This window comes from Chanodichthys erythropterus, chromosome 17, assembly GCF_024489055.1.
Source record: "Chanodichthys erythropterus isolate Z2021 chromosome 17, ASM2448905v1, whole genome shotgun sequence".
Taxonomy (NCBI): Eukaryota; Metazoa; Chordata; class Actinopteri; order Cypriniformes; family Xenocyprididae; genus Chanodichthys; species Chanodichthys erythropterus.
In genome coordinates, this window is record NC_090237.1 from 38,021,798 (window position 1) to 38,035,721 (window position 13,924).

General features: G+C 39.5%; 1 protein-coding gene across 1 annotated transcript; it reads left to right on the forward strand.

The window, feature by feature from the left end:
• On the forward strand, nucleotides 1-10,545 carry LOC137004264 (olfactory receptor 52K2-like). Its single transcript, XM_067364447.1, has 6 exons — nucleotides 1-905; nucleotides 7,810-7,828; nucleotides 9,283-9,352; nucleotides 9,672-9,796; nucleotides 10,360-10,476; nucleotides 10,522-10,545. The coding sequence occupies exons 1-6, from the start codon at nucleotides 1-3 to the stop codon at nucleotides 10,543-10,545; spliced, it is 1,260 nt and encodes a 419-aa protein (XP_067220548.1).
• Nucleotides 10,546-13,924: the final 3,379 nt, after the last annotated feature.

The window sequence follows — 13,924 nt, forward strand, 5'->3', positions numbered from 1 at the left end:
ATGAAGAATCTTTCTGCACCAAATATTTCATTCACAGACTTCATGTTAAATGGTTTCTACAGCCTAGGGGAATGGAGGCCTTTTTTATTTATCCCTTTCTTTCTGATGTTTTTACTGTCTATCACAGCAAATTCTATTCTGATATATTTAATTATATCTCAAAAGTCTCTACATTCTCCAATGTATGTACTAATAGGTTTATTGGCTGTTGTAGACTTGATATTGCCTATATCTTCTGTACCCAACATGCTTCTTAGCTTTTTATTTAACTGGAGTGGGATATCTCTAGTTGGTTGTTTAATACAAATGTTTTGCATTCATTATGTTGGAGCATTTCAGTCCACTTTGCTTTTGTGGATGGCACTGGACCGTTACTTTGCAATTTGCAAACCTCTTTACTATCACAAATACATGGAAATCCCTAACTTTCTAAAGTTTGTTGTTGTGCCATTAATCAGAAATGGACTCTTGGTAGTTACTATGGTCTCTTTGGCTGGAAAATTGTCATTTTGTTCAACAAATGTAATTGATCACTGTTTTTGTGAACACATGGCATTGGTTCAGTTAGCATGTGGAGATATATCTATTAATAACTTGGTTGGACTTTTGTGTGCTTTCCTTATACCAACTGCAGATTGCATTCTCATTACTGCTTCCTACATTGTGATTTTTGCCTCTGTGTTTAAATCTGGTAAGGCCCAAATAAAGGCCATAAACACCTGCATTACTCACATAATTGTTATGTCATTTACTTTGACTTTTGCCCTGATTGCATTCTTGTCATACAGAATAAGAAATAATTTTTCTCCCAGTAGTCGTGCATTTGTGAGCACAATGTACGTACTTTTTCCAGGTTGTTTTAACCCAATAGTTTATGGAGTGAGAACAAAAGAAATAAGACAACGGTTTCTTCAATTTATTAGAAAGGTATAAGTCTGTCCTTTATAAAAAAATCTAAAAAAAAAAGGTAAATATGCGATAATGTGACATTTAAATAAGGATTTGTTGTTTTGTTAAAGCTATAGTTTAAAACAGCTATTATGTAGGCCCTATTTGAAAATATGAGACTGAAAATAATAATGGACATACTGTAAACACTGATGGTAATTTAGAAGAATGATATCATTGTGCAGAAATTTGTATACAGAAATTTAGTTAATAAAGTGGAAAAAAAACAAAAACAAATACATAGCATTCTCCATCAGCTGCGATTGTTCTCGTGCCTGCTCAAAAAACCTACAAAATACAAAATAGAAAAACATCCTTTTACTCCATTTATACTACTCTCCTTGTAAGAGAACTACAACCAACTGCCTGTATATTTTCTATTTGTGAAAACAAAACTCCAACAGAATCCCCACTAACAGAATATTGTAAAATCAGGTATTCAGCCATATAATCATTTTCAGTAATATAGGATCTACCAAAGAGCTTAGAATTGTGAGTGAGTGTGTGTGTGTGTAATTTATATATATATATATATATTATATATATATATATTGTAACGAAGCGGGACTCAACGTAAGATCCAAATGCAGCTTTATTACAGTTTTTTCCAATTGCTAACACACAATTTTTCAAACTAGTCTGGTTTTTATCAAAACACTTAACACAATTCACAAAACCACACACCCAAACTGCAAAATACCTCATATATCCTGCAAAATGAAGCACTGCAACCGAAACTACACAGAGCATTATCAAAATCAAACTTTTGCATGAAATGGCACACACTTCATTCATATTACCAGATTTTTGCCTAACCACCTACACACTGTTGGGCATAATGAAAAGCACCCCCATCTTTAGTATGCTTTGCCATAATACTAAAATATGTATCAGATTGTTCACATGCACAGAAATATTTGCAGATACACACACATGCTGTTGCAACATTTATTTTTTTTTCCTTCACTACAGTAAACAAGTCAGTACAACATAAGCACAGCAGATATATTTACATGGGACTGAACAAAAATATTCTTACAAAAAAAGTAAACTGAAAAAGAAAATTTCTGAAAAAAAATATATTACAGTAAAAAAAAACAAAAAAAAAAAGGCAAGAAAAATAATTAGGCAGCATCTTGCCGCACAGCCGGGTCTGGCCACAACGCCTCGTCAACATCACAGGCAATATCTTCCCTTGCCAGACATCGAGGGAAGAAGCGCCTTGAGTGCCTTATCCATCCCTGAATTGCACCCACATTAATCTCATCACATGCCTCTTCCATGGCCTGCACAAGAGGCATGCGCACAAAGGGCTGCCGGTCGTATACCTTCCACCGCCATGCCGAAAAGAATTCTTCTATGGGGTTCAGAAATGGGGAGTATGGTGGGAGGTATTGCACGAGAAATGTTGGGTGGTCAGCAAACCAGTTTTGGACTGGGGCTGCACGATGAAAGCTCACGTTGTCCCATACTACAACGTACCGGTTTCTTTGATGGTCTGCATCATTCATACGCTCTGGTGGTATGAGAATGTTGTGAAGTCTGTCCAGAAATGTGAGAATATGGGCTGTGTTGTATGGTCCAAGTTTGGCATGACGGTGGAGGAAACCATGCATATTGGAGATGGCAGCGCACATTGTGATGTTCCCACCACGTTGGCCAGGAACATCTATAATGGCTCTGTGGCCAATGAGGTTTCTCCCTCTTCTTCTGGTCTTTGCTAGGTTGAACCCAGCCTCATCTATAAAGATGAACTCATGTGGGATTGCATGAGCATCCATTTCCAGTACTCCCTGAAAACAAAGAACAAAAATCACTCAATATGGTGTTATCCAGTACACTGGGAAACAATGTTGTGTGTAGTGTACTGCAGTCAATATAGTACTTACATCCACATATGCTCGTCTGAACTCTTTGTTTCTTTGAGAGTTTCTCTCAAACGGCACCTTATAAAGTTGTTTCATTCTGATTTGGTTTCGCTTGAGAATGCGAGCCAATGTGGACAGACTAACTCGTTGAATGTTGTTGAATAAGGTGTTGTCTTGGATGATGTGGCTTTGAATTTCTCGTAATCTGATTTCATTATTTTCCAAAACCAAGTTTACAATGGCAGCTTCCTGTACCCCGGTGAACATTTGGCCCCTTCCTCCACCATGGTGTCGTCTCTCAGTCCTTTAGAAAAAATAAAATAAAAATATATATAGGGCTTGGACAATGCAGCCTAAATATTTTCCCCCACAGTAGAGTACATTGTACAGGAAACTTGTACAGTTCATGAATGGCTGATGTCATACACTAAGTAAACAGGTGTCACCCAACTGATACACTATGACATGGGGTATACTACATGTGTACTACATGAAATTTTGGTTACATACCTGTTCTCCAGTCTAAAGGTCCGGATGACAGAGGCGACAGTAAAACGGCTCAAGTTTGGCTGCACTCTCTGTCCAGCCTCACGCATTGTCAACCCATGGTTGATGACATGATCTACTAAGGTTGCTCTGATTTCATTTGAAAGTGTTTGTCTTCTTTGGCCATGAACTCCTCTACCTGCTCTACCCCTACCTCTCACTCTTCCTCCCCCTCTTATTCTCAACCTCCCTCTTCCTCTTCCTCTTCCTCTCTCTGCAATGTCTTCCATTGTTGTTGTAAAAAAAAAAGGTTCTCACCTGTGGTCTTTTCATAGTGCTTACATCCTGATTGAAGTGTTAACAATTAACCACTGAGGTGTTTGGCCAGGTGGCACATGTAATTGGCCAATTAGCTCATGTAGTGTCATTTTGAATGGCAGTGTTTTGAAATGGCAAACATGTGACTTTATGTCAGATTGTTGTGTCTTATGCAGAGAACTGTATTTAGTGAATTTAAAAAGTGCTATTTTGAAATGCAAAATGTGTGTAAAACAGAAAAGGTGTTTAGACTTTTGGAGACTTGAGAAGAAGTTTTGCTCTCTGTGTGTCAGTTTAAATAATTGTGCTGTGCATGTCATTTTAGTGTGTTAGCAATTGGAAAAAACTGTAAAAGGTGAGCGTGGTCGTACAGGCAGGGGTCAGATTACAGCAAACAGGTACAGCAAGGAACAGGCAGAACCGTAGTCAGGGTACAGGCAGTAGGTCGAGGCAGGCAGATATCACTCACAGAACAGCAGACAAGGCAAGGGTCAAGACAGGCAGCGATGGGTCGACAACGGGTAACAGGCAGGAACTGTAACAACAGACAGACAGGGTAAAAATGCTCGGAATTGCTACAACAGTAAACAAGACTTCGCGGTTAGATGGTGTGTGTGTGTGAGTCTTTTATAGTCCCGGTAATGAGTGGCAGCTGGGTGTGGTGATTACTGTGGAGTGATTGTGAAGTGAGTGCAGGTGATAAGCAATGGAGGATCATGGGAAATGTAGTCCGGGATGTGACAGGAACAGACGTGATCGTGACTATATATATATATATATATATATATATATATATATATATATGTATATATATGTTATGGCATGCTGTTCCGGAAATTATAGTATTTATAATATGATCGGTTGTATATATTGAATGAAAATCTGAATGAAAGTCTGAATATATGTAATGAAACTAGAATATATTGAAACTTATATTCAATGAAAACTGATGTCATCAAAGCGCCATCTTGTGTTTTTAATTTGTGATTGTTCAGATGTTGAACTATGAGCGAATCTGTGCAAAATCTAGTAGCAACAATTTTCATTAATAACGAATTAATAAACACTCAGGCGAATGTGTGTACAGGCCAAAATAATGGCAACCGGACTCAATGCGCTTCTATCGATGAAGAAATCCGTACGCTATTTAATCACGGTAGACTTAACGCTGTAAACCACACAGGCAAACAAGTTCCTGCTTGTCCGGTAAAAGAAAGAAACATGCCTTCCACCTCGACCTCACATGGACCACCCATAGCATCTCCTCTTTCCACTCGAAAGGGTCCTAGACAGAAGAGGTAAGAATAGAACTGAATGCATTTGAATTGCAGTTGGTAAGAGTTTTATTTCAATCAGTCATATTAAAACTCATAAATATCACAGGTATTAGATTTCATTTTATTGATATGCTGGTTGCAGGTGTTTTGAAGCATGGAAGCTGGTATAAGCTGGTTTATACTGGTCCTTAGCTGGTCCTTAGCTGGTTTGAGCTGGTTTAAGCTGGTCAAGTGCTGGTGCTAAGCTGGTCCTGAGCAGCTTAAACCAGCTCATGACCAACTAAGGACCAGCATCAAACCAGCTTCCATGCTTCAAAACACACTTAACCAGCATATGCTGTTTTTTTTTGTTTTTTTTTTAATTGTGCACTGTTTATTGAATGAATTTAATGTAAACTGTAGTTATTTATTTTTGTGGTTCATAGTCAGCTGTCAACAATTGTCTCTTACCATACTGCACTGTTGCACTGTTGTAGTGTGTAACTTCAAAATTTATTTTATGTTTTATATTTTATTATATTTTTATATGTATGTATTTTATACATACATACATGCCATTAATACAGCAGTTCACTAATCCAAAGTATTCTTTTCAAAGTTTAAATAAAACCTAACAAGCCTAATTTATTTACCTTAAATTTAAAGATATAGCCTAATATTGACTACATCTGAAATCAAACCTAATACCTGAGTTTTACTTTGACTGATTGAAATAAAATTCTTAGCAACCGCAATTCAAATGCATTTGTAACACTCTTGGACAGAAGTAAAATAAAAGAAGATAAGAGTCTGCTGTTATGGCTTCTCGTCTCTTCATTTGCAACGAATGAATCAATAATGCATATAACAAACGTTTGTCACATTACAGTGTTCAACACATGTATGACTTGTACATTTGTAAAGCAATGACTGGGTATAAACATGAACAACAATATTTTTCATCATCATAATCCACCAAGTGACACTCAAATGTCTTTTACTTTTACAAGATTAAGATTCCTAAAATATAAAGATAAGCATCAAAAGCATTTATTTATATATTTATATATATATATATATATATATATATATATATATATATATATATATATATATCTATATATTAAATATCTCTCTCTCTCTCTCTCTCTCTCTCTATATATATTAAATATCTCTCTCTCTCTCTCTCTCTCTCTCTCTCTCTCTCTCTATATATATATATATATATATATATATATTTAACCTTTATCTAAATAATAACATGAAATTTATGTAAAAATAAATACATTTAGAAGATGAACAATATTCCCAGTTCATTCTGATGCATTACACTGAATATGAAATTCACTCATCACATATATTGTCAAATGTAACACAAAACACAGAATTAACCACGTATTAAACAACCACGTATGCAAAATGAAGATATCTCATAACGTTAAAACAATAATATATATATATGTATATATATATATATATATATATATATATATATATATATATATATATATATATATATATATATATTTATATATATAAATTATATTTCTATTTTAAACATTCATCATATGGCAGGCTTTCACGCTAATCGCGGAGCACATGCTAATCATGTGCTCAACCACACTGAACTCCTGACAAGTTTTTGTAAAATATAAAATAAAGGCTTAAAACACATACAACTCCTTCATATTACTTTAAATAGTGTTTTGTGCAGTTTACTTCATAGTTACCTGGACAGAAGTAAAATAAAATAAGATAAGAGTCTACTGTTATGGCTTCTCGTCTCTTCATTTGAAATGAATGAAGCTCATCACAGGCGCGCACCAAACTATTGTGCGATGACGTCATGACTCAGGTATGCCAAATGAAAATAATTAATTTAGGAAATGCACAAAACATACTTTATCTCTCATAAACACGAACAGTTACTTTACCCAACAGTTGTCTACAACATCAGATATTACAGCACTGTTATCATTTTCCTTGTACATTCTCCCTTTTTTTTCACAAGCATACATTCACAGTTTTGCTATTGCTTATTTCACCTCACAAGAGTCCTTATTTGTCGATAGACATGAAGCACTTGTTTGTAAATAGTCCCATGAAGGAATTCTAAAAAAAAAAGTCATTTGCAAACCACCAACAAGTCTCTGTTAGGAAGGAAAAACAGTCCATTCATGTGCTCTAGCGCAGTGGTTCTCAAACCTGTCTTGGGGACCCCCCACCACTGCACATTTTGCATGTCACCCTCATCTAAAACACCTGATTCAAGTCATCAACTAATTAGTAGAAACTGGGTGTGTCTGATGAGGGAGACATGCAAAATGTGCAGCGGTAAGGGGTCCCCAGGACAGGTTTGAGAACCACTGCTCTAGCGAGAAAAAAAGTCCAAAAAAAGAGATTCAAAAAGTGTCAAAAAAGAAAGTCTCAAAGTGATTCAAAGTGTCCACAGTTTCAAAACCGCACCACAGTCCATTATTTTTCAAAATCTGATAACAGTCCACTGTTCATTTTGCAATAGTTTCTCACGATGGGCAATAAACAGTCTCTGGGTAATGCTCTGTATCGTGACATTTCATGCCTTCAACATAGGGCTGGACGATATGGCCAAAATTTATATCACGATATAATTCTTAATTTCGGTCGATACGATATAATTACTATATCGAAATGAACTATTTAATAGCGTCAGAAAAACTGCCAAGAACGGCCACAACGGATGTCTGTACCTACAAACGTCTGAAAAATGAATTTGCCAAATCTATGAAATCTCTTCCTATATAAAAATATTTAATATTTTAGAAATAAAAACAGTACAAATAAATGTATGTTCAGCTTTTATTTGTATTTAGCCCTCATACAAACATAAAAATAAACATAAGACTCACTCACTTTAGTAATATTAATATCTTTAACATTAAACTATAACGTAGGCTGATTTTATTATTCTTAAAGGGTCATGAAACCCCAAAACACTTTTTTTGAGATGTAAACAGATATGTATAGGCTGCACATCATTGAAAACACTAAAGGTAGCCTACTCATTAATGTTATTCATAAGTGAAAAATAGTTATTTTTGCATTTTTCAGAGCGATTTCTGTCTTCCTGTTTGAAAAGCTGAGTCGGAGCAATGTCACAAAATCTGACGTAATCGTGTACTTTCGGCCCAAGTATGGGCATGGTCGAACATGCTGACGTAGACCGTTTTGAGCGAATCTTGACATATATTCATGACATAAAGCTCATTTAATCCAATCACTGCGCTGTAGTATGCATAAGATTATAATTGCATTATTATGCATGAGGAAGCATCACTTCTCTCGGAAGTGGATTGTTTTGCTGTAATCTACCAGCACAAATGGAAAATATGTTCGCATGAGATCGCATTACAGTGGAGAATTCAAATGTCACAAAAGTGCTGTTCATTCACCTCTGCCTGCTCTAGATGCGTTCAAATATGAAAGCCGTAGGCTGTTTACCTCAGCACAGCATGTGTGTTGTTTGTATTTTGCTCGCGATGCGGTCAGAACTGGAGTTTGAATACGAACACATGAAAAATACGATTGTTTTTATGATACACAGGCGGAGCGCGCATATGATTGGTTTCAGCGCGGAGCTCCACGATGAGTTTAATAACACTAGCCATGTGACACATAGCTCATACAGAATAAAGTATCTGTGTTTAAAGTTTTTATTTCACATATTCTCCTGCACCAAACATTAACCAGCACGGTGTAGTTATGCACACATATTTTCATCAAGTTGTGGAAGCTTGTTCCGTTGCATTTGCATCAGGTGTACTCATTTTGTAAAACTTGCCGCGTTCGCATTTGATCTGAGCACTGGCTGGTGGCTGCATGTCTCTGTGGTGTAAATCATCACGCAAATAGCCAATCGCGTTCTGCTCTTAAATGTGCTGTAATATCGAAATACCGGAAATGTGTTTAAAAATCATATCACCGTTATCGAAAAAAATTATATCACGATATATATATTGATATTGAATTATTGTCCAGCCCTACTTCAACACAGTCCATACAGTGACTAGTTATGGGGTAGAGTTCATGTGGTAGTGCAATTCAAAGTTAATAGCACACATATGGGGGCTGGGGGTAACAAATGGGTGTTGATAACCAGTGCATCACAGCTGTCATCCCACTAGATGCAAAGCGTGGGTAGTGGTTGTTGCCCACTATCTGCAAATTGTAGCATGATGGGGACCCAAGATTGTCGGAGGTAAACTTTTTAGGTGGCCATCGTTTTCTCCTGGTGAACTGATATTTGTTTTCTTCCTCTGATGTACTGTCTCTGGACCCGGGCGCTGCAGCTGCTTCCCTAACAGGTAAGTCTTGTTGCATTAGGTCAACAGTTGGTTCCTTTTCATTAAGCTGTTCTCTTATTTCAGGTGCAGACTCTGGATGACCTATCTCTGACTCGGCTGGAAGTGACTGTGGCCTTGGTTCCACCACTGGAGAGTTAGATCTAGGCTCAGAAGGCACTGACTGTTGTGATAACACATTTCTTTTTTCTAAGCAATCACTGCTTTCTTGTGGTCTTATCTGAAAGGGCTCCACTTGAAAGTAGTACTCATCCTCTTCACTTTCATTATCATACTCTGACTCACATTCTCTTCCCCGGGCTGGCTGCGTTCTGCTGTTTCTTAGTTGATGTCCTTGTTTTGGTTTAGTACTTTGAGCTGGTGTGATTTCTAGAGGTAGATGGTCACATTGAAGAAGAAGATTGCGATGTAAAACTCGTGATCTGCCTTTACTCTGTTCAGTTTTTACTTCGTAGACCGGTGCATCATCTGCCACCTGGCACATAACAACGTGAACTTCATCCTCCCAGTAATTTCGCAGTTTCCCGGTCCCACCTCTCGGGGTCAGGTTTTTTACGAGGACCCTGCTTCCTGGGAACAGGTCAGTACACCTCACTTGTTGGTCATAATTCCTTTTTATTTCTTTCTACACACTTGTTTGCCTGTTCTCTCGCTATCTCACAAGCTTCCTGCATTCCCTTTGTCCATCGTTCCATGTACTCACTGTAACTTTGGGAGTTACTGTCGGAGTTGAGTCCGAAGAGAGCATCGATGGGCAACTTTGGTGAGTGTCCGAACAGCAGTTGGAAAGGTGAGAAGCCAGTCACATCACATCTAGTGCAGTTATAGGCAAAGATTAATTTGTTCAGTGCATCTTTCCAATAAGCTTTTTGTCTTTCAGTCAGGGTTTTCAGCATCTGCAATAATGTCCGGTTAAAACGTTCCACCTGCCCATTCCCCTGGGGGTGGTAGGGGTGGTCCTTGAGCCGGCAGGACACCATGATCATCTAGCTTCAGCTTCTCCCCCTCTCTCAGAAGAACTCTGGCTGGTGAGTTAACTGAACGCCACTGCTAAGGAGAACTAGATCCTGCTTGTAAGTGTTTAATTATTACTCTAATGTCCTTGTCATCCTTTTGTGCTTGTATGATTTTCTCTTTTGACAGGGGTTTGAGGAGTCCCTCATTTTCCTCCATACTTGCCAGCACACTCTGACAGGCTACTGCAAGAGTCACATCTGGATTCCCTTGGAACTCCACTGCTTGAATCACAACTCCCACACAGTCAGGTGAAAACTGTTCAGTACATTCTCTCATTGTCATTTCCAGGTCTGCCGGCATCCTGGAGAGTGAGTCAGCATCTATGTTTTCTCTACCTGGACGGTAACGGATGGTAAAGTGAAAATCTGCGAGCTCTGACACCCATCTACACCCGGTGGCGTTCAACTTCAGAGGTCAGGACATAGGTCAATGGGTTATTGTCACTGAAAACTGTAAAGGTTGGTGCATAGTACAGGTAGTCTCTAAATTTTTCAGTGATGGCCCATTTCAGAGCTAAGAATTCCAGCTCCATTTTTCTCAGCTGCTGTCAAAGTAAAAGAACCATAGGCAAATACTCTCAGCCTGCCATTCTGCTGCTGGTATAAGACAGCTCCCAACCCTTGGTTGGACGCATCTGTATGAAGGATGAATGGTTAAGAGAAGTCTGGAAATCCCAAGATTGGAGGCTCAATCAAGCAGTTAATCAACTTTTCTAGGATCTCCTGGTGTTTTGCTGTCCACTCAATTGATTTACTTGATGGCACCACATGATTTCTTTTGTTGTTTCTTACTTTGTGTTTTCCCTTTCTCTGTGGCCCAGCATCCTCAGTGTTAATTTTTAGCAGGTCATAGAGGGGACTGACAATTCGGGAAAAATCTTTAATGTATTGCCGATAATAGCTAAGCAGGCCAAGAATCTTGCGTAGCTCCCCCACTGTGCTTGGTGTCTGTTCCTTCAGTGCCGTTACAGCAACAGTGTCTGCTGGATCAATACGACTGCCTTCAGCCGACACAATTCTCCCAAGATATCGTACCTCTTTCTTAAAGAGCTCACATTTTTTTGGTTTTAACTTGACTCCATGGAACTGTAACCTCCTGCAGTACTTTCTTCACCGCTTCCACTTGCTCATCGAAAGACTCAGTGAAGACCAGGATGTCGTCTAAGTACGGTATGCAAATTTTTCTCTTAACCCTTCTAGGCTCTCTTCCATGAATCGTTGGAATGCTGCAGGTGCATTCATAAGGCCGAAAGGAATACAGATCCATTCGAATAGGCCCCACGGTGTTGTGAATGCAGTCAGGTGCCTGCTCTCTGGAGACATGAAACCTTGGTGGTACGCCTTTCCTTGGTCTAGCAGCGAGAACCACTCGTTACCTCCCAGCCCATCTAGGATATCCTGAACTCTGGGTATTGGCTGGCGATCAGGGATAGTTTTGTTGTTCAGGTCCCTGTAATCAATACACAGCCTGAGGCTGCCATCCTTTTTATGGACACAGACGATTGGAGACGAGTAAGGGGAATGAGACTTGGCCACCCACCCTTGAGCATTCAGGTCATGTAAGTAGTCCTTCATCTCTTGATATAACGGTTTAGGGACTGATGTGTATGTGCGGGCAACAGGGTTGTTATCATTTAATAAGATACTCAGTTGCAAACCTGGAACACAGCCGATATCGTCATCCGACTTCGAAAAGGCATGACATTCTTCACGTAACCTCTGCTTAACTTGTTGTTGTTGGGGCGGAGTTAAATGGTTCACATCCACTGGAGGGTCCCATCGATCTGTATTGCCATCTCCCTCAGTTGTCTCTGGTAGAACCTGAGTAACAGATGCTGGGGCTTCACCCTGTGTATTTGATATTGGTAAGACAGATTTAACTGGCTGCAGAGTTTCAAGCTCTTTTCTACCACTGAGCGTGATGTTGTGATCTGTTCCATTCTGCACACTGATGGTAATTATTGCCCAGGCCAATAATTACCTATGACAAGTAATTATTGGCCGGGCCATAATCTTTTCCAGAATGAGGAGGGTATTGAAGAGTTCATGGCCATCTGGGTACATTGGGTTAACATGTGGCTTAAACAGTAGCACCGTATCTTGTTGCACGTGAGGCACATTTACCAGACACTGAATTTGCATAACGGCGTGTTTCCGTATGTTCACAGGTTCCTTCCTGGTTCTTACTACATACTTGCTGAGGTCCTCTGCAGTCACCAAGTTAATTAAGGTACGTACACTTTTCTTCTTTATGCTAGGGAAAGCACTTCTAACAGTTCTGTACAAACAAGCATTAGTCACATCAAGAGATCCACTTGTTTCACTTTGTTTCAGTATTTGTTCTATCACATTATACCCAATGATGGGTCTGGGCAATTCTTGGTCCTTCAAAACAAGCACAGGAATGTTTAACTCTTTCTCATTGGTCACAGGGGATGCCAGCTTGAAAGTCAACTTCACCCATCCACTGTATGGCATGTTTGCTCCATTGGCCGCCACCAGGCGCAGGCTGTCTGGTGCTTCGGTCGCCTCCAAAATATTTCTCAGTGTCACCTCTGGTGCATATTTGGCTTTCCACTCCTCATCTATAATGCATACTTGGGAGCCTGTGTCCCATAATGCTTCAGTCTTTTTTCCTTGTAGAGAATAGGTAGCAAGGCACTGTTTCCCCACGTGGTGGCAGAATGCTGGTTAACTTGACAAGGGGCAGTTAAAATACTATCAAGTAACTGGGACTCAAACTGTCTCTGATGGCCCATGCTACATTTCTCATGTTTTTGGGACTTCTCTGCCGTTCGGGTCACACCCTGTCCCTGAGGGGTAACCCGCTCCTGTTTAATGGAGCCCCAAGCTGAGGCCTGGCACCTTTACTCTTACAGCCAGCGGAGAAGTGCTCACTGCTGCCACAGTGGTAACAATGGGTGCAAGGTTCTTCTGCTTTGCGCTACTGGCAATGGAAACATTGTCTGGCTCGTAGGGGACAGGGCTGGCGGAACTGATGGGGGTGCTGTTGTGGTGGTACCATATACTGCTGGTGATAATACTGCGGTGCTGTATATTGATGGCTGAGATGCATAATTGATGGACATGGGGTGCTGCAATGTTCTGGTGGAACAGTGGACAACTGAGCTGGGTTTGCAGGTACAAGAGGTATTTTCTGTTCCCTCACCTGTTGTTGGCTTTGTGAGAACTGGTGTGGAGACATGTATGGACTTCCCTGTTGTTGATATGTAACTGTATCAGGTTTCCAGGTCTTATGCTTTTGGACTTGGGTCCATCATGATGTCTGTTGGGACACTGCTGCTGGTTCTTTGTCATAAACTGCAAAACACTGCTGAGGGACAGATAAGGGCTATTGAATTGACTCTTTAATCTGCATGATATCATCACTCAGGCTTTTCAGTTGTGACATTAAATCAAACTTTGACTGTTTGCACTGAAGTTTTTGTTCAGGGGCAGGCTCATTTAACTGTACAGCATGAACAGTACCATTTTTTTCATATTTTCGCTTATTTTGTCTTTCAGATTCATTGGAACAAGCGACATTGAGTTTCTCCAGCAACACTTCATCTGGGACAGCGGGATCTGAAAGGTATGGTTGAAGGTCACTTTGGATTCGATCGTTTTGCAATCCAGTCAAGACGGTGTGCAAGAACATATTCTGAACTAGGGCGGGATCATATTTCAACCCT